Here is a 27,031-nt window from a genome sequence, read left to right as displayed (position 1 = left end):
CACCTAAATGAAAAGGTGGATTTGATCGATTGCATATGATATTAAGTCCAAACACTGGTTAAATATATGTCGATACGTTCTATTATTAACAACTGCGAATTATCGACCATATAAACATCCTGTGCTACTTATTTATATGCGGTACACACTACATCGTGTACTGACAATATACAGCAAGCATGTGTACTATAGGAGATTGATTACAGGTATAGTTATGCAATAACCAGCCATAACGCCCGCAGTTCCACTGTTTCACTGCTGATGACACCTGATTGTATTGTGTAACTAATTAATCTGACAACAGGTACATATGACAATAGAGATCACCCAAGCGCGACTGAGCATCGACGGATGTGTGATATAAACATGCTGATGAATGGATGCTGGTGATCATTAATACTGTGTGTTTTCATTATTATTATCATTATTGTTCATCATATAATCCCTAATGATGACATCGTCCTTTTCCTCTCCTCCTCCTACTCCCTGGAATGAAGTAACATTTTATCAATCAAAGAAGAAGACAAAAGTACCATTTTATACAGGTTTTCAGTTATAAATTATATACTGCGCCAGTGACTTATTAATTCGCCATTTGACCTTCAACGTATTGCATTTACACACAACCAGTGAATGGGACTTGAAGTTACTTCATATGACTTTCACCTGTTTTTATCTCATAGAACTAAGCCAAACCTTTTTTTGCACCCGCAACATTTTTTGCAGGCAACCAACTAACAATGATAATTTTTCTGGATTATTTGTTATAATTGTATCATGTGTGTTGTTGTTGTTGTTGTTATTTGTCGTCAACTGGCTGTGATTTGAGTGAGTATGTGGATTTAGATTAACGTGGTATCGTCATATATTGTTTCCGTCATATATTAACTACAACAAATAATATAGTGCATGTTGGTGATGTTCGAAGTGGTAGTAGACTATATATGGATGACAGTGCCATAATCATGATAATGGATTGTCATAGATCTATGAGGTAGCCGTGAATCTATCAACACGTGACATTTCTTTTTTTAGGTAATAAACACAACTCATTTGACATTTGGAATTACGGGTTATTTATCCCTCGTGTAATAATGTGGCGAAAGTCCATCGCCAAGTATCGGGACTTGGCATTCGCGACCACTCGTGCCAGCCCGGGACAATCCGATCGTGGTGACGGAAAGATGCACAGTTGGTGGTGACGAATAGGCAATGGCCACATTAATTTACAAAGGGGAGATGATCCCTTAAGTCTTCGTTCTCCTTGTATATATGTATGTTAATTCATTGCCCAAAACATGAATGGCGGTATATGGCGTTAATGACGGCACACTTGGACAATACTGCGTTGAGTCTCCAGTCGATACCCTTTAAGGTAGAGAGCTTCTCTACCGAACTTTATTTAAGCGTTTGATTGACATTCTAGAAGTTGGGTAGTAAATAAGAAAACATACAACTTGATGGATGGTTGGCGACGTTTGAATGTAGATTCTTACACCGTCCTCAAGCTGGAATGAGTGCAGCTAGGTGGTGATAGTTTATGAACTTACTTGATATGCTGTGATAAAACGTGGCTGATATATCTGAAATGCATACTGTAATATAAGATGTAACTCTATGTACATGAGTCGGAAGCCTTAACTACAATAAAACTTATTTCTCTTCTACATACAGATTTGAACTTCTTACAGTTTACCCTTTTTAAAATTATTTATCTCAAAGAACAGTTTGAGTCGATCTAGTCAGTACAATGTATAAAATATAATTCGAATGTTTAATAACCAAACGACCTCATGAGAATATAGTAAAATCATAGTGATTAGATATTTTAGATAAACATAGGAAATGGAATACTATCAATCTGTATGTGTCCATCGGGGAATCTGTGTCAAATCCGTACGCCTTCGGTCGAAAAACAGCTCCAGCTCATGATGATCGTATTTCACAAGGAGCAGGGTTCCCTTTCACCGCTGTGGTGGCCAACGTGAAATGTGAAATTCTTCCCAGGTTGTGTCATTTTGCCTTGAAATAATTCGTCATCGCCAGAAACAGGGGAGGACTCGGGTACCTAAAGAGACACAACATGTTTAATCGCTGGTCGCCAGGTTTGAGGGCTGACCAGGCGCGGTCAAGAAAAAGATTAGAGGTATGAAAAGAGCAGTAAGAAGTAGATCTAGATTTCTCTCGTTACCTGGGCTGAGCAGCCAAGCGCGCGATGTTGATATTCTTGTGAAACCAGGAAAAGAAACTCTTTGTGACAGATCAACGTCATTGTTGTTGACAGTTGTACTTATATATTACGATATGACTTCATTTAGTCCGTCCTATGCTATGAAACTTGCGGCAGTCAAGTCTCGACCAGACGACCGCCAAATATGGCAATATTGTCTCCCTGGTGAGGACGATTTGGGACTGGGATCAACATGGTCAAGGCACTGAAACAATTCGACAAGCTAACGGCTGTTCTTTTGAGAAAGAAAGCTTTCGATGCTCGAGACATTAAACTTGAAAGAATTGATTTCGGATGTTTTAGATCAACAATCATGATATGAGGGAAGCACTAATTTCCATTCCTGTCAACAATAGAATTATGGAATATTGTTCAGAATCAGGTAAATATTTTTCAGTTCCTAGGTAGTGACATTCATAACAGTGTTATCTGAGTAAACATGACAGTGATGATGTGAAGACATTCTAAGTTGGATACAGGTATGGTTATTTAATCAAGACAATGAAAAGATAATGACACTGGTTATAGCTAAAACGGCACCGTTCGGCAAAAACAGCACCTAGCTTAAAGCAAAATCGGGGCCTACTTTAAGAATACAGTACCACAAACTTTTCAAACACGTGACAATACCCTATGACGTAATTTGTAGTATTTTGTTGCCAGTCACACCAGGGAAACAATGCCCTGTGACGTCAGGGGTCGAGTGCGTAAGCTCCTCCCAGAGATCTATCATCTCTGCATGAAATGCCATTGAATAAGCCAAGCAGTGTGGAGAGTTTTGAATATTTGTTAACTGAATATAGCCTGCGGCGGTGCATTTTATAGCAAGCGTTTGTTTATGTTTTATATATTTTTTATTTCGTTTTTCTCGTAATTCAAGTGGCTAAAATGTTTATAAATGTGAACTAATATACATATATTATTTTGTCGGTTCATTAATTTTTATTATTATGCACAAGAATGCAGATTATTAGGGATATTATATTGGCGCTGAACACATCCAAATATCGCTGGTGTTAGGGTAGGTTACCCCAAACTCTATCCTTAGCCCTTGGATCCCCTTTACGATCAATCACCCCTTTACGATCATTAGGGTTAGGTGCCCATTTAGTGGCTATTAGATTACCCAAACTCTGTCCTTAGCCCTTGGATCCCCTTTACGGGCAATCATCCCTTTACGATCATTAGGGTTAGGTAAATCTACCCGCTTACCAGTGGCTATTATAGATTCTATAATATTCTTCACACAAAAACGTCGAGTAAAAAGGACAAAATGGTTTTGTGTCGAATACTCTGGCTTCTGGAAACTGTCCTGGAACATTCACACAAGCCACTTTCACCAGCTACAGTTTTTCAGTACTGATTCAAAAGCGAACTCACCTTTGTGTCGTCACTAGCCATGCACATGCCTCCCTCGTTCCTTACTATTATCCACATCATCCTTACAGTGTTCCCTACCTCACTTTTCTGTCACAAAATCCACCCGACGAATGATTAAATACCACGTCATTCACGTCATTCAGTTGGCACCATATCGGATCATTCCTCGCCACTCGGTATCTTGTAGATTACGGAATGGGACGAGTATGCTACATGGCATCGGGATAATTCGTAAGTTTCCGTAGACTAAGGTCACGAGACACCATGCCTACCTGTAACCTTCGCAAGTGTCTGTCACCTATTCGACCCTTTTCGTTCAGTTCCGTAACGTTGTTAGCATGACTAGGTAAATTTGCACTTTGTTTCACAGTGTGGACGTAGCTCAGTCGGTTAGCTGTCGGGCTAACAATCCGAAGGTCGCGAGTTTGTGTCTGACAGATTCACACAAAAACTGGTTGCTTGTCTTTGAGACATGTGACCTACAACAGAGACCGTCCTCACGAGAATATGTGGTACTGTATTCTAAAGGTGCTCCAAAACGGCTACTATTGCCTGGCGGAAACGGCACCTTATTTATTTTCTTTCCTTCGTACTGAAATACATGAAATTAAATTCACATGGTCACTTGCAAACTCAAATAATTGTGAAATGTTAAAACAAGTGTACATTAGAAACTAGCATCTGCTCCAATTTACTTGCCGACTCTGATTGGGGGGCACAACTAAACTTATTGTAAAAACATTGCATGCTTTGAAGTTTTAATCACCTTTCCTCAAATTGACTTAATGTCAAGCTGAAACTGAGTCTGGCGGAAATTGGACTAGAAGTATACTATATATCAAGTATTTATTTTAGTAAGAAGGAAATAAAAAGTTATTTTAAAGATATTTCATATATATCTCCCCTTTCTGCCGGCAGCCAACATCACAAGAATGTTTCTGGATAACAGACCGTGTCCCCGCCCAAGAAAGACATATGACAACAACAAAATAAAGCATGTAAATAAAGCATATATACGAGTGCTGGCTGAAAAATTCTAAGCCTAAGGGGGATATCTCAGTCGGATTGAAACAAACTTTTGCCACCAACAAGTACAGTCATTTAATGAATCATAGACATAAGAACTGCAACTGTAGTGTTATTAGTGTCTTTGTACCAGACCATCTTGTGAACCTACCCATTGAAATCACCAGAAATGGACAAAACTGGCTATAGGGCAGTTATCAAGTACCTGCTACTGAAAGGGCTAACTCCAACACAGATACATGCTGACATGGTCTCCACTTTACGGGATGATGCCCCTTCCTTTTCCACTGTAAAGAAGTGGGCTGCGGAATTCAAGCGTGGCAGAGAGAGCCTTGACGATGACCCGCGTCCAGGAAGACCTTCAACAGCAACCATTCCGGAAAACATTACCCGGGTGCATGACATGGTGATGGCTGATCGACGATTGACCACTCGACATATTGCCAGTGTTGTGGGTATCTCTCATGAGAGGGTTGAGCACATTATCACCAACGAGTTGGGAATGACAAAAGTTTCTACAAGATGAGTGCCAAAGCTCTTGACAGCGGATTAGAAACGTGTCAGATTCCTGACGTCCCGTGACAATTTATGCCGTTTTGAAGCAGGTCCCGATGATTTTTTGGCCTGATTTGTAACCATGGATGAGACCTGGATTCATCACTTTCAACCAGAAACCAAATTTTAGTCTAAACAATAGAAGCATCCAGAATCAGCAGCCCCCCCAAAAGCCAAGTTGGTTCCTTCTGCTGGAAAGGTGATGGCTTGTCTTTTGGGATTCCAAGGGTATTCTGCTAATTGACTATCTTGAAAAAGGCCAGACTATCAATGGAAGATATTATGCTGACCTACTGAGACAGTTGCGTAAAGCTATCAAAGCTAAGCGATGGGGAATGCTCACTAAAGGAGTCCTGTTCCACCAAGACAATGCTCCTGTTCACAAATCAGTGGTTGCCATGTCAGCGATCCATGATTGTGGCTTCAAACTCATTGACCATCCCCCCTATTCAACCGATTTGGCCCCATCATACTTCCACCTGTTTCCCAAAATGAAAAAGGAACTAGCCGGTCACCATTCTCCTAGTAATGATGACATCATTTCCGCTGTGAATGACTTTTTTAGGGTGGCTGAAGAAAATGTCTTCTTGACCGGCATCCAGGCCTTGCAGCATCGTGTCAAAAGTGTGTAAACCTGGATGAGGACTATGTGGAGAAATAAATGAAAACCATCGACTTGGTACGGGTCTTTCACAGTTAGGCTTAGAACTTTCCAGCCAGCCCTCATTCTACATAAATCGTTATTAAAAATAGAGGTGGTGTTTTCGCCCGAGAAATCAGTGACGTTTTCCTGAGTTGCCATTTTAGCCTGCACCCATGACATTGTACTGATTAGTGATGAAGGTAAAGCTAGGACGGATATACCTGGGTCGAGGGGGTCCTGAGTAGTACCCTACTGCCCACAGGACTACCTAGAGCATTGGTTAGTCCTGTGATATATTGTATATTCTACCATGACCGTGAAGAATGCTTGATTCTGATTGGCAAAAAAGAGGTTTCCTTTTTTTTTACAGAAACCTCTCTCAAATATATTATGCCTTTTCACACTAAAAACAAGCGTTTGAATACACCGATAGCCTCCATAGCGTTCATAAAAGATGGCCACTGATCACCCATAAGATCTGTATACTCTATTGATATTTCCTTTATTCAGAAACACAAACCAGATCTCTCAACTTGTCTTGCGAAATTAATAGGTGTCTGAGCATCTAATAGAGGAAATACGATATGTTTCATATCAGATGCTTTTGGTGACAATATGACGTTCTAGGCTGTAAAGCTGACTCCTTCGATGATGCGATTACAACAAAGCTTTTGCATACAAATGATCACTGTCATGAAACTGTTAGGAACATGGTCAGTGGTTAACAGGTAATGTCCTCTTTGATAAAAACTAATGAAAATAAAATATAACATAAAAAAGTATTCATGGTAACAATTTGTTTATGATCCTTTTTATGATCGATATTCATTACCATCTCTGTCAGCCACCAATGTTAGGATCTGGCAGGAGGGGATTTGAAAGTCTGCCAGAAAACACTCCTCCCTGCAAAAAGTCATGAAAACTCACAAAGAAATATTCCAACATCACTGAAAAGATACCTCTTATTTTAATTTGGAGCCAAGTGCTTTACACAAAGCAAGATGATTACCCTGATGTTGATATTAATGACTTTAACCTAGGCATGAGCCTGGTACAATGTGATTGCCAATGGAACTGGAGTATGACTGAACAGCCATTTATTTACGCTGCAGACGAGCCAGCATTTTATCTCCAGGGATTGGATTCATGTTTGTGATCTGTCAGTTTCAAGATTTCACTTCATTCAATGCCAGCATGTGAAAGAAATGTGACAGTTGTGGCCCTGACACAGTGGTTCATGTATGTTTTACTTAATTGTATGTGCCCTGAAATTAATGTCATCAAGTTTGATTTAAAGCTGTTGTGATCAAGTCATATTCCTGTGCTGTGACTTTAGTGATGTTGGGACATTTCTTTGTGAGTTTTCGTGACATTTTGCATAATGTTATTTGACTACATCGAATATCAAAACACAATAGGTTTATCTCCTAAATGAGAACAAGAAAAAGAACGTTTCATCCATGGTTATGTTAACATTGCTAATGAGTTGCTTACAGTCTTTTCTTTCTGACTATACACACATTCCTCCTAACTTATATATGTCAAAATAAAAACACCGGTTGTCAACTTCAGTTTGGGCATGAAAAGAGCATGTTTCTGATTACCTTTTGCCTGGGCTCTGGTAAGACAATTCCCATCCAGACATTTTGTACCCAAGACAATTTGTTTCTCTTGGGTTGGGTATAAGGGGGTTGAGTACCGTGATATTAGATTTGTCCAGTGACTGAGCGGGACGGAAATCGGAAACAGTCCAAGATTGCAACGGTCACTCTACAGCAATGCATATTGTCTGTGTGGTCGATATTGTTGATACTTTCTTTCTACCACCAAGGTTCTGGTGTCGCAAGCCAAGGTAGCAAGTTGTTGTTAAGATGTTTTGTTCATATTTCAAAGCATACTTTATTCATGTGTAGTGGAATCAAAACAATTGATAATCAGATCTAATTTGATAGAAAATTTGACGCTTCACTATTTAATGCTGTAAAGCCTAATTCACCTGTATAGTCTAAGCTTCAGGGGATGGTCTAGTGAGATTGATTTGAGACACATAGATTATTGCTGATATATAGTCTTAAGTTTTCTGAATGATACAGTGTACAGTTGAATTTCTGTAAACAAATCATGTTCTTAATGTCAAATCATAACATCCACTATGCATTTTTAATATTTTATATCTGAAGTAGAAAAAAAGAAGTTAAAGTTAATTTAGTAGAAAACTTGGGCAGTTCTTGTGGCCCTGGTGTGTATAGCCGATAGAGGGGACATGACTGTTGGATCTGCTGTAGGTTTTGAAATACTGACACTAATTACTTTTGTCATTGATTCCGTTGATTTCATCCTGTGCAGGAGGAAGGCCTACATGAGCAGCTGGAGGAGAGATTTCGGAAGACACTTTACTATGGAGAACTACCAGATGATGACGACTGCCCCTCCCTGCCTCTGACAAGTAAGAGAGTTACAATGACTACTCAAATCACTTCTTTGAGATACTGTAGCTGCCCAATAATGAAATTTGTTTAATTCTGCTATGAGCAATATTCCAGCTATGTGACAGAGGCCTGTAAATAATCAAGCCTGGACCAGACAATCTCGTGATTGATATTAGCAATGATCCACTCTGTCAGGGTGTGATGTCACAGAATCAACCAAGTTGTCAAGACTCACCACCTGATCTACCTGGTGGCCTAACATGCTCCTGGAGACCAATTCTAACCCGATAATGATGACTGCTTATAACAAGTTAATTAGTTACAATAAATCATGAAACTGCTTCTGTGGAGTCCTGCAGGTGACTACATTTATGAATGATGCTTTGATCTTATGCCTGTCCTTGTGGTACACATTCTCCACAAATCTCTTTCTTCGACGTTATTGTCGAATATGCAAATTAGACTGACAAATGTTTAGAAGTGGACCAGATTTATGATGTAGGATCGGTTCGGTGGGCATCCGGGTTCCCATCATCCTATCTTCAGCCATTACAAAAAACATGCTATTATTTACTTGGGATATGCATTGCTCATCCGCTCAACTGGTGTCTTTTGCTATTTAATTTTTTTTCTAAATGTTTGCCATCTTGTAAAACTTTTTTTTTTCTTATAAATGTTTCCATGGAAACTCTCAAACTAATAAATACTTTTTCTTGAAACTGTACATGTGTCATGAACCAAATGCTCTACTGTCTTTTCAGTTTTTAATTTTTTTAATTTCTTGTGGAATTTCAATGGAAACAATTCGGAAATTCTTAAAGAGTCTTTCTACTAAACAGAAAGCTACTAAATTGGGTTTCATCTACCTGCACAATGCAGCCTGTCATCCAAACTGCTGTTCAGTAGTCTTATCTGCCATAAAGAGCCAACATGGCATCAACTGTAATGCTGAATTATTAATGCATTAATCAGAATATTGTACTTGTATTTCTTTGCTATTGATCTTTTTCGTATATGGAAACACATTTATAGTAACAGCTTGAAGAAATGTATTAAAAAGGAGGGAGAGTCATCTGTTATCAGTAAAAACACACTCAGTTCGTAACAGTACATACAGTATCAATATTTTGAGATCTCATGTCCAATGATGACTTCAAATCAAACTTTTGCATCAATACGATACCTTTTTGCATGAGAAACAACGCCATTACATTGTTGATATTTCATACAATGTGTCGTGTCTCACTTTCTGAGTGACAACTACACAAGGAGGAATATTTGCATTCATGTGGGCTTTTCTTTTGTTAATTTCTGAATCGGGGTGGTTAAAAATGAGGCTGATTCGTTTCAGAAAGCTGACATCTGATTGGCTCAAGAACTTCAGTTAGATTGGGTGTTCAAAGTACTCTCAGGGTTCATGTTCACCTTCGGAATGTTGTCAAATCTTTACATGGAGAGGATCACTCTGGCACAAAATCTTCCTGGCTATTACTCTGAGATTGTTAGTACTGTAAAGAAAAGTAATTTTTCCCTTACCTAAACTGTGTCGCATGGATATTGACAAGTTCCCTCCCTGGGGAGTAAAATAATGTTGATCTTGTTTATTTGAAAATAAACTACTAATTAGAAACATTTTTCTTTCACAGCGCTTTTTTCTTAGAATTACTTTAAATTTTGGGAACCAGATGTGATTGTACAAATAAATTAGAATTGTGCTGTCTCTACTTTCAGACTTGGCTGTAGAGTTCTTCCAAGATGCGACCCCCCGTGGACTGGGCCAAGCAAACATGGCGACAGCTTCAACCCTGACAAGGTGAGTGGATTGTTGTAGATTAGTGTCATAACATATTATTGAATTGGTTTATAGTACTGATGTTCAGATTATAGTACTGATGTTCAATTCATGGTTAATTGTGCAGCGGACACCCAATTTCTGACTTAGTGCTTGGGTTCTGTCATATATTGGATGCCTTGTCCACATTGTCCTTGACGTTAGATGTTATTGCTAAGGCTACTGGCACACTGACAAGGTGAGGGTGTCTTTTTGTAGGATGATCCCATGCCCTGCTACATACTCGGTCAATAGAAGATGCGCGTGCCCCAGGCCACACAGTATGGTACTGAGGCTTATTTTGCTAATTTGTTATGAAAGTGCTCAACCACATTGAATGCCGGGGTATGGTCATAAAATGCCAGTATTTGAACAACCTTTTGACTTTCCAACATTGAAGACTAAAAATAGAGCCATTTTCACTTTGGTCTTACTTTTAGCCTTCAAAACTGTAATGAATGCCTTCACTATACCTTAGATTTTAGTGGCCTAAATTTTGGATGGACCATTAATCGTAATAAAAGCACTCATTGACAAGAAGCATTTGTCAGCAAAGCACCATTGGCAGCATCTTCCCGAGGCAAGAGAGTTAACTGACTTTAAAAGTCACTTTACACCCTTGCCGAACTAGGCTGGAATTCCTGGGCTCGATCGTAGCACCACCAGTGGCTATTACTAGTTATGTCCCTTCTATACCTCTCCTATGGACCAATCAGATTCCACCTCTCATATCACTTGCATTTGCTTCAAACAAAACAGTGGCGCCCAGTCAAGATGATATGATCGATAATCAAGATCTATATTGTGATAAAACGAGTCTTATATCGCAAAGTGCATCAAATCACGTGAGCACCTGGATTAAAAACATGAAAATATTTAGAAAATATCTGTTGACAATGAGTTAGCGGTGCACATGCTTTGCAAATCCTGCAGCCGACCGAAAACGGATTTCGATTTCGTTGCATGATTTTGATTGGACTATGCATAGTCGCTTAGACTCGTTAGTCCAGCCAAAATGTAACTCCATAATACCAGCCTAGTTCAGCAAGGGTGGAAACTGGACTTTTATAGACTTTTAACTCACTTGCCTCGGGAAGATGCATCAGCAGTTACATCTTAGAGATCCTTGGAGCCTCCTGCTCTATCCGCATCCCCACTGTTCCTGAACCAGTACACCTCCATGTTTAGTCCTTCTTTATACAAAATGATTGCCTTAACTCAGTACCAAGGGTACGTATTTTGTATTGTGAGACCGACCACGGGTCCTGATGTTTCAAGTACCTCCAGTTGCCACATATCTATTATGGTGGTGATTTATTACAGCATGAATGAAGTTTGACACACCCATGGGTTGAAGACAAAGTGGCAGTGTTGTCTAATCTGTGCTGTGCTCTGACCTGACCACAATCGCAATAGGGGGGTTATGCAGTTGATCCAACCCACTGTCCTACTGTGTGATAATTGCATACTGTTGTGGAGAGATGAGTTAAAACAATGAAGGGAATCAGAGTATCCCCCTTATATATGTACATGATGTACTTATCCTGACACAACAGGCCATGACTGCCTGCCTGTCCATCCCTTGAAGATGGGATCAACCTGTCCCATGTGTACGGGCAATGGTAGGAAAAGATGCCGAGAAACACAGGGGCATGCTGGGAGGGAGGTGGTTGGAGGGTGTGTCAGGTAATGTTCTACATTGTTCTACACTGTTTATGATCGAAGTAAGAAGGAACATTACGTACTCTTGTGTCAGGACAAGTATATTTTTAGGGGAATATTTTGATACCCTATATTTGGTTTCTGTGATACCTGTGTTTAACATCTACAGTTTTCCAATATTTGGTTTCAGTGACCCCTGTATAATGTCTACAATGTTCCAATTTTTGGTTTTAGTGACACCTGTATAATGTCTACAATGTTCCAATATTTGGTTTCAGTGAAATCTGTATAATGTCTACAATGTTCCAATGTTTGGTTTCAGTGACACCTGTATAATGTCTACACTGTTCCAATATTTGGTTTCAGTGACACCTGTATAATGTCTACAATGTTCCAATGTTTGGTTTCAGTGACATCTGTATAATGTCTACAATGTTCCAATGTTTGGTTTCAGTGAAATCTGTATAATGTCTACTATGTTCCAATGTTTGGTTTCAGTGACACCTGTATAATGTCTACAATGTTCCAATGTTTGGTTTCAGTGACACCTGTATAATGTCTACAATGTTCCAATGTTTGGTTTCAGTGACACCTGTGTGTCACCAGGCTCCCTGGTCACCAGTATGATCTATGCCACACGTTTGCGCCAAAGAAATCCTGACTATCTTCAGAAAATGTCTTCCTCTGACCTCTTCTTCATTTCGGTGGTAAGTCCTGCAATTGCAACCAGTACATTGTCACAATTGTAACTAGTTGTCATGAAAGTCTATTATATGTGATTAAATATAATACTTTATATTTACTCGCAACTAACTTGTGACTTGATTTTAATCTATTATTAATCAATTACTCTCAACTGATGCAAGGATTGACTGTTACGTGTAGATAATTGTTACGATTGTTTTTTGAGAAAAATGCTATTTGATCTCAATTTGTTTTGGTATTCAAAATGTTCAGTCTTTCCTTTGATATGTATGCACAAACAAGTAAGTAATCCGAAACACAGTCACCTCCAACATGTAACCAATAAAAGATTTTCATAAATTTTGATATGTTTTTTTAATGAGATTCTTCAATGATCCAATTGGTTGGCCTAGTGGTTAATGCATTTGCTCATCATGCTGAAGGCCCAGGTTCAATTCATTATGTAGGTAAGATATTTAAGCCCAATTTTGGTGTCCCACACAATATTGCTGAAATTTTGCTAAAAATTGCATAAACATACTGAATCACTATTTCAGTAATATTTTGACAGCGGCTGTCATTGCTTTGAACCCATTTTATCGTCTTAAATATTTCCATAGGGCCACTGATTATTAAGGGTCTGTGTGATATGACTGATATATCAGTAATTTGAGGATCACTTTTTATCCCAATATAAATGTTTAATTGTCAGTATATTTCAAATAGCAATTTCTATCACGTGTATAATGTTATACACTTGCCAAATTCCTGGAGCGTGTATCTGTGAGTATTTGTTGAATGAGTAAACATTATGTTGTACCAGCATCTTGTTTTGTTTCTTTATGAACTTCAATTCATCCACTGGTGTTTCAAATTGCATGTGAATTCAAGAACTATATAATGTTTCGTGATATTTCAATATGGCCTGGTGTATCGTAAAATTTTGTAGTACACTTTGAGCCACCAAAACCCATCCCTACAGTGATTCTGATTGATGACTACCGTATATCTCTGTGTATAAGGCAAGTTTTTCGTACCTAAAATGAGGGGGTTAAGAAGGGGGTCGTCTTATACACGGAGTCGAAGATCTCACATTTTTTTCCCACTGGCGATGTCAACTGGCATCCGATAGCCAGCCCAGCATTTGACAATATTTCATCCTAAATAACTGTTCCAATAACTATTTCCATACATAAACATGATTTGTATTTCTTTTCCTTGAATAAAGTTTAATAATTTCTGCAAATAAAGTTGAAATGACCCTCGCCTCGGTGCAGATTGTCAAACCAGCTGACATGGTAAAACAATCAACATCCGTGAGTAGAGAGCCGGAAGTACTGGTAAGCATTTGCATATTGCACATGTGACTTAACATGTGATAACCGGTGAAGCTGAAATCAATTTCGCTGTTTTTACAGTTGTATTAACAACTGTTGGAGACAGTGTGAATAAGTGATTGTGGAATAAACATGCTAATTGTGAAGCAAATATAAGCTTAGTTAGTTACAACATAGTTAATTGGCGATTAAATTATTCACCATTGTCTCTTATATGTTATTACTTCATAAATGAATTTTAATTTACGGGCACCAATTTGGTGTCATACCGTGTAAACACAAAATGGCAACATGTGCTGGAGTTAAACACGCGACCAATCATCGTAGAAAAAAACCCGCAAGATAAACATATTTTTATTGCATATATAAGGTTTGTGTGTGCACTTGTGATGTGCTTCATTCAAGGTCGCCTTATACACGGAGTATAGGATTTTGGGTTGATTTTGAAGGCGTGTACAGGGGGGTCGTCTTATACGTGGGGTCGCCTTATACACAGCGATATACGGTAGTTGTTTGGGGTAGCCTAGTGGTGTAAGCCTTGGCTCATCATGCTGAGGACTGGTTTGATTCCCTGTGTGTAGACAATGTATGAAGCTTGTTCTTGATATCCTGACATTGCTAGTGTTTTGCTAGTGTATTGTTGAAGGATGTGTATACGACACACACTTTCCCCCATCCTAATACAGTGTTTGAAATCAACATGAGACCTCTAGTCTGAGACTAGTGATATTCGTCGCTCGTCTGAAGCCAAAGTGTGGTAAAATTCTGTTCGGTTTAGTAAGAACAGCTTATTAATGCCATATGATAACAGTAAAATCGGCTGAAAAAGATGCTGAGAGCCAAGTTCAGGCTAGTGGACTCAAAGGGTCACAAAAAGTCACATTCCTTTGTGGACCACCACTTTTACTATTAGGTAGACATGGCAACACATCTTCCCAAGTCCAATTCCATCCTTGCTAAATTAGGCTGGAATTTCTCGGCTTGATTGTAGCGCCAACAGTGGCTGTTGCGGGTTATGTCCCTTTTATGTCCCTCCTATTGACCAATCAGATTCCACCCCTCTTTTCACTTGCATTTATTTCAAACAAGAAGGTCAAGACTATCATGTTGATAATGTAGATCAATATTGTAATAAAATAGGTCTTACTTCTTAAAGTGCATCTAATCACGTCAGTACCTTGATTAGAAACATGACAGGATTTGTAAAATATCTGTTGATGCTGAGTTGGCGGTACACATGCTTTCCAAATCCGACAATCGACTGAAATCTGCACGGCAGTTGCCGATCCAGATGTTGATTTCATTATGCGATTTTGATTGGACAATGCATAGACTAGTTAGTCCAGCCACAATATATCTCTGTTATTCTAGCCTTGTTCGGAAACGGAGGAAACTGGACGTTGTTAGTCAGTTAACACCCTTGCCTCGAGAAGATGATGGCAACTCGGTAGCAGATCATTTTGTGGACCAGTGTAAAATAGACTTGGTGTTTCCATTCCATGTGGTTAATGGATCTCTATGTCCTTGTAATACCCTAACATTTTAAAAGTATAGGTGTCCCTTGATTCAAATACACCAACAATAAATCCTCAGGACGCCTGTAATTTCTTACACTGATGTTACTCCATATTTGCAGATGATGGCCTCTAAGTACATGTATGATGAAGGCGTGGATGAAGAGGTCTTCAACGATGAGTGGGCAGAAGCGGCTAACATGGAACTGGATGAAGTCAATCAAATGGAGCGAGACTTCCTCTCGGCAATGGTAAGAAAAAACTATAAGGTTTTTTGTTGGTTTGGTATGAGGCGAAATATTGGGACATTATTCATAAAGGATGTGTTGAGTAAACAAACTGACAATCTCGGTGCATTGTGTTTCGTGGAAGAGTGAAATATCCCAATGTGGCTTCATATAGGAATAAAAGTAGTGGGTCAACAGGGTCAGCTAGTGACAAAAACATAGGGGGACATTTTCAAAAGGAAAGGTCTGGGGTGGGGCATTTTGAAATGACTTGGTGATCCTTACTCTCAGCATGGCGTGTTAAGTATTACAATTTATCCAATGACATCAGAGTTGTCAGTGGCTTGCTTTTTCTCATGAAATTTGGCTTGCTGATCTCCAATTTTATGAGTGGGAGAGACTGTCCAAAACACAGGATTCTCTAAATTTTTCCATACTTTAGTTTGGTATATTAACTCAATTGTGTTTTCAAACCACCACTAAGTTGTTGATTTTTCAACATTCATAGGATAGCAATATTTGCCCATGTTGGCGTAAGCCAATTGTACAATCAGTTATACATGCCAAGAGCCAGTCAAATGGCCTGTGTTACATGGAAATACTGCAACAATGCTCCTTCAAGCTTTTTTATATTACCTGTACTAAGAGAGTGTCATGAAGGTTTCATCAACAAGTGAGGCCTGTTAATGTCATAAGATATTCCATTCTGATATATGTATGTGGTGTTCTTTTGTATTGAAAACTATGTACCCAACTGCCACATGTTGTCAATGATTCTTTTGTCATTATTGAAAAATATGAGGCATTGCCATGCTGCTGATGTCAAGGATGAGGTAGCAGGCTCTACCTACATTCTAGGTATATTGCTCAGATGTTGTAATATCATCAATTTGTGATGTCAGGAAAAATGGATGATGTAAGTTGTTGTTGAGCAATGTGACACCTAATAGCTTCAACTGACCACATCAGCATTGAGAATAGCCCAAACTGTGCAGGTATTGGACAGTTCTTATGCTCATTCTCTCCACCCATGGCATTCGGAACCAACCCTTAAATTGTGATCAATATTCGTCATTATCAATCGATCGATATTCAATATATCCTAAACAGTGTTAAGCTATGTGAAGTTCATGGTCATGTTTTACAAGTGCATTTCCATTTGGGATACTTTAGTACTGTGTGCGTACCTTTGTCGTCATGGCTCAATAACTCGTGGCTTGCTTGACTTTCACTTATTAGGCTAAATGAAGAGATATGTACACCTTTTTTCAAGCAGGGATAATTCTAGGATGGGGCTTTGTGCTTTTAGACCCTAAATTTGAAAAAAGGCCCATATTTCCAAATACAATGGGGCATTTTAACCTTGTGTGGTATGGGCAAGTGTGGGTATACACCTGGAATATTTGAAATTGTCACATAAAGGGCCCATGTCAGAAAATTCCTACAGTGAACCCTACCCACGTGTTTTGGGTTTATGATCCAATCAATGTTCACTCATTGTCTGTGTCACAGTTTTACAGGAGCATACATTTATGGAAACCTGTTTCTGTAGAAATAAAGTGAGTGAGTGAGTTGGGTTTAAAGCCACTTTTAACATTTTTCCAGTTATATAGCAGCATGTCAGCTTAATGTGGGAGGAAAGCCCGAAGTGATGCAGGTCTCAGACGTTTATCACTTTGGTGAAACCCATGAGCACATGTATGGTGCTGACAAACCTAGAAAATAAACAGACAGAACTAACTGCTTACTATGTACATGGGGGAATCAGGTCTACCTGCCAAGGTACGCTAAGTTATCAAAACTATATATGGTTATCAAAAGATGCAACGTTTCTGATGCTTGAGCAGTAGAAAAGTATGAATAAATTGAATTCCATCTCCCTGACCTACAAGTGATCTCAAGCTCATAACAGCGATACCCATGATGCCCCGCAAGGTGGCCTAGCTTTGGTTACTTGTGGCCTATAGCCAGTGTTGTAAACTGTATGAATGATATTGTTATGTATGTTTGGTAAAATGCATTAATGACTCACCGTTGAAAATATCAACTTGGTGTCGTCGCTATATGGCTGAAATAATGCCGATGTGACATTAAATTTTAACTCACTCACTCACTCACTCACTCACTCACTCACTCACTCACTCACTCACTCACTCATTACAGCGATACACTGAAGCATACTGTTTAAGGTGAAGCCAAGGTGACATGCGCCTGACATAGTTTGTTAGCTACCTGTTCACTGATCAATTGTAATAGTGTCATTTCTTCTGTAATTATTTGTTTCACTAGTTATCTATGTGAGTTATTTCATACCCAAGTAACCCTTTTAGCACAAGACATATTGTATGTCATGTGCACTCAATCCACAGATGCAACTCTAGCAGGAGTTGCTAGCCCGTGTCAGTAATTGTAAAGGTGTCCTAAGCAATCTGTGTCCCTTTCCTTCAGATCCGGAGCTTCAATGTGAACTGATGATTAATAAGCCATGATTACTGATCAGTAAACAATTGTCAATGGCAACAGTTGTTTTCAGAATGAAGTGGTTTATAATGTGATCCATATTGACTCCTATTAGGCCATCACATTGTTTTCCTTTCTTAACAACGTCATCTTTTCTTGTAGGACTGGCAACTGTTCGTCTCACAGTCCGAATTCCTCAAATCTGTTCAGGACATCGAAAGAAGGTAAATTTCAAAGTCATCCAACTGTATTGTATATATCATCAAGCCATTATTATATTCATCTTTAGGCAGTGTGCATATATGGAAGAAGGCCCAGTATGATACCCAGTTTGTGTTGTACCAGTAATAGTAAACAACATCAAGCTATTGTTTATTCAGAAACCTTTTGGTGCTTATTATCCCCCGCCATGAAGTGGAAGGGGGATATAGGAATGGGTGCCGTCCAACCGTCCTCCCGGCTGTCCGTCATATTTTGTTTCCGGAGCAGATCTTGAAAACCGTACCATATTTCTTCACCAAACTTGGCACATAGATAGATCTAGTGGTGAACTGGTGCCTTTTGATAGTTTGGGATTTTAAAAAAAGTTATTTTTTGAGTTTCCATGGCAACAACTTTGATTTAGACTGAAAATGGCGGTAGTCCTCGTTTCCGGATCAGATCTTGAAAACCGTACCATTTTTCTTCACCAATATTTGCACATTGATAGGTCTAGTGGTGAAGTGGTGCCTTTTGATAGTTTGTGATTTTTAAAAACAATATTTTTTTAGTTTCCATGGCAACGACTTTGATTTAGACTGAAAATGGAGGTAGTCCTCGTTTCCGGAGCAGATCTTGAAAAACGTACTATATTTCTTTACAAAAAGGCCCAGTGAACATAGTTCACAGGAGCTAATGCATTGCACACACCCAACATGTCATATTGGCGGAGGATGTGAGTATTTCATGCTTGTTTATGTACTCCGGTGTATGCTGGACAAACACATGGACTTTCTTATTTCCCATTTTGAATATGGATGAAGAGTTAACATTAAAATTTCAAAGGACACACGTTATGAGAGCTTTCTGACTCATTTGAAAATGATATATTTCGATGACTGCATTCCTCAGCAAATGTATGGATATTTGAGGCAGGGTTACTGGTGAAGGGGAGGTAACTTCTCTAACTTGCCTCCCTTTATGTGCACTGCAGTTGATGTTGTTTCATCTTGAGCTGTATGCTGGATTGTGTGTTTTCAGAATTGCATGGACTCAAGGCTGTGATCGAGGATGGCTCTCTTATACTGATTTAGATGTTCTATTCCATGACAAACTTACCAGACATCTCTGGGAATACATAGCAAAAGAATGGCTTCTGGTAAGATATGCTTTGTTAGAAACCAAATCAGGAAAGTCTCAATTCAGTCAGCTTTAACAATATATATTTCATGCTAAAGCATCTGAGTATGAGAAAAGTGAAAATCTGGCTACTGGAAAAATCTTGTTTTCTCTTAAAAAATGTTTAAATTCTGATGCGTTGTATAATTTCTTTTGAGTACAAATAAAATAGTACATTTGCATGCTAACTTTGGGTTTGGTTCCACATAATTTGAGTTATTTTTAAAACCAAATTTTTCACATTTTGATGGAACCCATCCTGACCACCACCAGTGCTGTTTGTGATCAGGAGTTTGCATGTAAGGAAAGGCTGAAAGGTTTTAAAGCTAAGGAGGGTGTGAATTTGTGAATTTAGGTTGGAGTGGTTGTGAAATTGAAAAAAGAAACAATTTTAATTTGGCCCACCTACCTATTATTTTTCTTTAAGTAATGAGAAATAAGACTTTTATGAGGCCTACAGTCATTGCAAGGTATGCTTTTCTTCACTGATCCCTTGGGTAAAATATTAAATGTCCAAGAATTCTCTCTAAGTTGTGTTACAATAAGTTACAAGGCAACAAATCAGACTTCATTATATTTATTCTAATATTCTCTGCAGATTTACATCCCTTAGTGACGCCATGATCTATTGATAGCTTTATATCTCAGAATCACAACAATGCTTGTTGGTGTCACCAGTGGGGCAAATGTTTCAGCTGCATGACCCCAGACTCTCCTCCCACAGTGAGCTGACATGATACAGACAACTTATTTGAAAGTAGTGTTAACTGTTACTCACTCATCTCACTGTTTCTAAACTTGCAGGTGATCACTGTGAGCTCTGCTGCTTATGTGGCAAGCTTCCTGACCATGGTGGGATCAACTGCTCTGGCCATACAACTCTCAACCTCAATGGCCGGCTGTGCATTACACAGACCACTTATCATTGACCACCCTCACACTGATCGACCAAACATGTCACTGCCGGTCATCTCTGTGGGAAATGTGTTTGGTGAAGAACTGGACTCTGCTGAACCCGACCTTGAAGTATCCCATGTCCTGCCTACTCTAGGTGAAGGTCTTGATGCCAGTTTTGAACTGAGGTCCAATTTCTCACAGCCTCCGAGAAATGAATCAAGCGAAGGCAGAGAGACAGGTGCTCATAATCTGCTGGAAAAGGTTCTACCTCAACTCTGGGCTGTGGTTGCCTTCAAGGACAAATTTGTTCAGTTGATGTGTGCATTCAGTGCTGGACTCAAGCAGAGGGGGGCAGAGAGTTTGCAGACGATCCCCAGAAAATGTGTGTCAAGCAGAGTAAACAAGCAGCGTCTGAATTCTGACAACATTGCCAGCCCAACTGTCAACTTTGATGAAATGGAACGTCTCAGAATGCCGCCAAAGATGAACCACCAATGCCATGCATGTCCTCATTGCCATGGAAACGACCAATCCCAAAACAAGAAATTCTGCCCTGTGGCTCATTTGACCAATGAAGATGATGCTAGTGCTATGGACTTGACCCGTCTGAAATCCGACCTTGATATTGAACCTTGGTGTTGCTATGGCAACCGTCCTCCAGATAGTCCAGATCTGAACTTAGAACTATTACAGTATCCCGACATCACTCGGGGATTTTCAACCGGTGTCCCTATTGCTGCCTAGTGCTAGTAAACATATTGGTCCCACATACTGGGTAAACAATGCTCTGTTAAGTAATCCTTATGTTTGATGTGTTGTTTGAGTCCAATGCAGTTTATGTTGGTACATTTGTTACACCAAATACTTTTTGTGTTTTGTTTAAATTGTTAATTTGTTCAAAGCAGACAGTTCATTTCAAACTACTCAAAAAGAGTAGACTGTTTGGGTGGCCTTTTAGTAGACTAAACAACAGCTTATGTCTTGTCTTTTCAGGGCAACTGATTTGTCTACTGAGTCTGCCTCATAATAATTTCTATATTTTCAAATGAGTACCTATAGCAGCACTCTGTGAGGCTGAAGATTCTGTAGAATTGTCCTGAAAAAGGTGACCAAATTTATACTGTTAATTCACATTACACAGATTTATTTTTTAGATTGCCAACTTTGTATCACCTTTTGTGTGAAACGAGTAGACATAAAATCAAATATCAGAATAAATCAGTACCTTGATTTCAAACATCATATGTTGTTCAATGTTGTTTTTGAGATTGAATCTCTCTGTGATAATGGTCATAAAGTATAGTAGTAAAGTATTTGAATGTAGCTGAAATATTGCTAAAAGCGGTGTAAAACCATACAAACTCACACTAGTAGAAGACACACAGGTTTGAGTTGAGTGGGTAAAAGTTTGGCAATGTTCAAGAGTCACCTGTTGTAAATTCATTGTTAATGCCTCAGGTAAGAAATCAAATACCCCAGATAACCGTTAGCAGCCATATGCCAACCACAGATATATGCAGGTTACCCCTTGTAGGAGTTGTGTACTTGTGTACATGCTGCCATGCTGTGTGGGGAGGGCTGTGGGACAAAGTAATCATGGCAGTACCATGCAAAAACAGACAGCATTTAGTCTACATTGACAGTAGCTTTGAATGGCAGACTCGTCAGATGAAAGTGTGATCCAGATTCATTAGGTTGTCTTTGGTGTCACATTCTCTTCTGAATGAGTTATCTAGTGTTAAAGTGTTCGCTCATCATGCCGAAGACCCGGCTTTGATTCCCCACGCTGGTACAATACACTCTTCCAAAAAAGAAACGCACAGGTAGATTTTTAGTAAATTTATTGTACCCAATAAAGTCGATATATTTGATTTAATATCATAGATACAAACATGAAATTTTGGAGCTCGATAGTCACATGTCTTGTACAACAAATGCATTGAAAACTGTTCATTGTCGTCACATAAGGCCACAAGGTTGCGCTGAACTCAGTATCTTGTGTGACCAGCCTGGGCAGCAATCACAGCTCTACATCTCCTTGGCACTGACTGGATAAGTGTACGAATTCTGTCCTGCGGAATTCTGCGCCATTCTGCTTGTATCGCGTTGGCCAGTTGTGTGAGTGTCTGCGGCATGTTCTGACATTGGCGTACACGTAGATCGAGTTGATCGAGGTGTTTGATTGAGTTGAGATCTAGAGATCTCGACGGCCAGGACAAAATGCTGATGTTGGCATTATGAAGGTAGACAACCGTGACACAAGCTATGTGCGGTGGAGCGTTGTCCTGTTGAAACAGCTCCCTCTGGCGGTCAATGATTGGGAGAAGGTTAGGTTGAAGAATTTTATTCATGCGATTTGCTGTCAAATTTCCCTGAACCTCAATCAAGTCAGATCTCGAGGTGTAGGATTATCCCCCCTCCCCCACATCATGACACTACCGCCACCGAAATTGTCAAATTCATGTACACAATGTGAGGCAAAACGCTCATTTCGACAATGATAAACACATTGTCTTCTATCCCGCCAGCCTCGCGAATATGGTTTCTCACGGTCTGGTCCGATAACCTCCTCAAACCAGGGATGCGTCCTGAGGTCTCCGTAGCTGTGACATTGCAATGATGTAGATGGAACAGTCGAATGTAGCGACCCTGTGCAGCAGTGGTCAGCCGGTTTTCGGACGGTCTGCAGTGGAATTGAACTATGCGTTTCACAAAGCCGGAAAATGGTGCTGTGGTGGACGTTGAAGTTGCGTGTAACAGAAGAATGCGATTCCCCTCTTTGGATACGTCATATGACGATGTTCCGATCGGCAGCGCTGAGTGTCGGCATTTTCGAAAAATGTTGACAATTGAATGACAAATTATTGGCTTATGCTTGCCTTTTTATAGCCACTACCACGAGTTACGAATGCCATAACTTGCACGTGCATTTTGCTTTACTGTTTTCCTCCATGACATTTTTGAACAAGTGTGAAAACAATACTGTTTTAGACATTGTAAATCGCCAATGGCTGCGTTTTGACGCACCGGTTGTCAAATATCAGCCTTTGGGTAGTTAAGGCAAGCCTTTTACGGCAAGTATGGGTTGCTGAAGACTGTTCTACCCCGGAATCTTCAGGGGTCTGTCAATAACTCGGTTATGAATCAACAGCATATTACAGTTATACATCACAATCTTCGTGCAGCTGGAGCCAAGTGTCGCAGCAAGAGAAAAACTCACACTAATGTAACCGACTCACCCCAGCGGCAAGAGCCTGTGGGGATGGGGGTGTACTACTCGGGGGATTTTACGGGTTCTTCTCATGATGAAGCCAGTGCGCTCACATTTAAGCCAAATGAAATTCATTTAAAGACATCATTTATGCAATCTATCAGCTGATCCTTTCTGTTAAACCACCAAGCAACGATGAAACTGAACCTGTGCTTATTGAGCGGACAGGTTATGAAGATCCTGTAGAAACGAAGGAAGGTTTTCATACATTGCTTTATCCGTTGTACACTGAAAATGTGGTCACAAAAAATGAATGCGGAATTTAATGCTTCTACCAGCAGAAGTTTCAGTCTGCCCTTTCCCTACAAAGGGAGACAATGCTTTACGACACACAGTTAGCCGTTTCCCACGTCTCCTGCCATCAACGAGGAATATTTTGATCTGGTGAGACATCCGACTACAAAGATAAATGTCCAGATGAATAAATTCAAAGAATTAGACACTGTCAATAAGCCATGGTACATATCAGCATGTACCTGAACTGGTTTGCGGCAGGCATGAGGCATGTCAACAGTGAGGAATTTGCAAGTCAGCCATGGCACAAAAGTAGAGATGAACCTGGAACAGGTTGGGTTTATCCTCAGTGCGCCCGACAGCATTCTCAAGGTGTGCGAAGATCTTCAGTCTCCACAAGAATGGATGTCCACACAATTATTGCTTACACAACATCATCTCATTCAACACTTTAGACACAATATCTTTGATGACCGTCTAAGGCGTAGTTTGATGTCTCAGTCGAATATCAATAGTGCCACGGATTATCACTTCCATCATCGGCTTCATTCATCTATATCTTGTAAGGCTCCACGGCTTATTCAACTCCTATCTCATTTGGATTTCGTGGTACATCCAGTCAATTCAGAATTAATACGAACTCAAGACATATTTAGTACATGGGGCCGAGGTTTTAGCTTTTAAAAGGCATCTTAAACCTCCAGAGGAAAGATATTTAAGAGCATGAGGGATCATCCAAAATACATTCTACCAACCCAGCAGGTCATTTCGTTGGTGGATGTCTTCCCTAGGAACATTGACATCACTCCAAGATCTTACTTACAGAGTGAGGCTTCAGTTACATCCACTACAAGCTTCGATGAATACTACCAGCGATATGGAACTGGAAGATATAGCACAACCCCCTCACAGCCAACCATCAGAACTAGATTGGTTTCATGCTAGGCATCATCTGGATATGTTCGCTACATGCCTAAACCATTGACTTCCCACATAAGTCAGCCCAGTCCCAGATCCATTAGCCCTCCAGGTTGACGCCCTATCCATGAGTTGGCAGAGGATGTCCGCCATCGCTATTCCACCTTGGTCTCTCGTGGACATAGTAATAAGAAAGGGCACAGATTGCATCATAATTCTGATAGCCCCGGCATGGTCAAAGAGAGTGTGGTACCCAAGACTGCTTCCACTACTCATTGGGGAACCTCTCAAACCACCAGAACGTCACGATGTCCTCCACCAACTGAAATCAGACTTATTTCACGGCAACCTCGTCAAGTTCCACCTTAAATTTACTCCCAGAAAGTATAGCGGCAGAGATACACGTTTCCGGTTTCTCTAAGTCAGCTTCAGAAGCGGTGGCTAGCTCATGGGGACCAGCTATCTTTAACTTCAGATGAAGAAAGTTCCAGTGGCAAATAGAAAGAGGTTTGCAAGACGAGACTATAACAGTACCTACAGTAGCTTATTTCGTACTTCACCTTAGAAATCAGACATGGCACCATTGATGGCCATAGATAAGCACTAGCCTCAGTACTGAAACATGATGGACTATCCGTAGGCTCTCACCCAGCATAAAATCATTTTGCAAAAATGGAACTTATCCTTCGTACTGTCACCCTGATGGAAGCATCGTACGAGCCAATGACAGAGGCTACACTTTTAACAATTTCTAAAAAGACATTCTTACTCTTAGCGTTATCTACAGCTGCCAGAGTGTCTGAGCGTCATGCTATTGATATCTCCTCTATTACGCACATACAAGACTGGAGCACGATATCCTTCAGATCGCCAAAAAACAGCCATCAGCGTTTGGGGCACTAGGACATGATCAATACACTATTCCATCTTTGAGCAAAACAGTGGATCACCCAGATAGACTGTTATGTGCCACCAGAGCTCTGAGGTATTACACACAGTTACGCAAAAACACAGAAAGAAGAGAAAACGGCTTTATATCTCATGCAAGCCTTCATCAGTGAGGGACATTACTAAGGCTACTGTGGCAGGATGGCTTAAAACCACTATATCTGATAGTTACCGTCAAGTTCAAGCTGCCAATGGACACCCACAATACGTTACCAATTTCTACCAAGGAGATGTACAACGCGATCTGGAGAGACTATGTTCCCTTGGCCCCTTGGTAGCTGCTATAGTAACTCACAAATTGAGGTAATTTAGGTTATTACTGACTAGGTTTGGCAGATCAAAGGCTAACATCTGTTATCATAGATCCTAGGTGATATGGTTATAACATCGTTAGTCGCTCTGCGTCACATGTGTAGCTACCGGAGGTGTTCCATGGGAGACTTCAGAGCCTGAATTAACATCAATCACCAATTATAACCGGGAATACGTTATCAGAATGAATGTACGTCATTATCATACCTCGGGCAACATGTATATGTCTAAAGTCACAGCGAATGATTAACCAGAAGTGACGTCATAAATTACCCAAGTTACGTCACAAGATGAGAATGAACCGAAAGTGTCGTCATAGATGTCTTCAGAACCAGAATTAACGTCATGAAAGACCTCAGAACCGGAGGGAAACATCACAAGTAAGTCATATATCACCAGGTAACAATTATGACGTCAAAGAACGGGAGGACGCCACAAAGTGTCCAAAGCTTTCAGGTTTGCCAAAGGAAAAAACAGAAAGAAAGGCATTGATTCATACCCCCGTTTTTGTATGTAATAGAGGTAGGATATTCGTAGGAATTATCAAACAATAGTTATCATTGTGTATAAGAATAGTCCCTCCCACCTCCCAATAATATCTTACACCCAGTCGATGAAGGGTATTGGAAAAAAGTGAAGTTTTCCCGCCTTGCGCATGCGAAGATGTATTGTGACTAAGAGTAGGGTATAAATCAAAACCAACTGGATACTTGGCAGTGAAGAGTACGTCTGTTGAAAAACAGGAATTTATGGCTATGATGTAAAAGAGGTAGTTTTCTTAGAATTATACACAACTATTGTTTGATTTTTGGATCAGGACACAACTGCCACTCATGTGATGGTAATCTTTTCAAACCGTGGAAGAACCATAACACTGACTAAACCCTCTCACAGAACATCAAATTATATTCTGTGATTTTCTTTCAAATTTCAGTTTGTAAGATGATTTTGTTTTATCATATCAATTTGTATGCAGTTATCCATTCTAAGAAGAAGCACACGTACCTTTACATACGGATAAACTGAGACCTGCTTTGTGAATGATAAGCAGAGGTGTGAGTGGAACTGTCGGCAGTATCATCAGATGGCTACCAGC

At 39.9% G+C, this 27,031-nt stretch overlaps 1 protein-coding gene across 1 annotated transcript; it reads left to right on the top strand.

The window, feature by feature from the left end:
* Nucleotides 1–1,966: 1,966 nt before the first annotated feature.
* Nucleotides 1,967–21,494, top strand: LOC139473511 (uncharacterized). Its single transcript, XM_071256131.1, has 8 exons — nt 1,967–2,146; nt 8,181–8,280; nt 9,995–10,076; nt 12,343–12,463; nt 15,414–15,542; nt 18,141–18,202; nt 19,218–19,335; nt 20,160–21,494. The coding sequence occupies exons 1-8, from the start codon at nt 2,084–2,086 to the stop codon at nt 20,994–20,996; spliced, it is 1,512 nt and encodes a 503-aa protein (XP_071112232.1). The 5' UTR covers nt 1,967–2,083; the 3' UTR covers nt 20,997–21,494.
* Nucleotides 21,495–27,031: the final 5,537 nt, after the last annotated feature.

The sequence above is a fragment of the Haliotis cracherodii genome, unplaced genomic scaffold (assembly GCF_022045235.1).
Source record: "Haliotis cracherodii isolate W230 unplaced genomic scaffold, xgHalCrac1.p SCAF_29, whole genome shotgun sequence".
NCBI classification, from domain to species: Eukaryota; Metazoa; Mollusca; class Gastropoda; order Lepetellida; family Haliotidae; genus Haliotis; species Haliotis cracherodii.
This window is presented reverse-complemented; position numbering and strand designations above follow the sequence as displayed.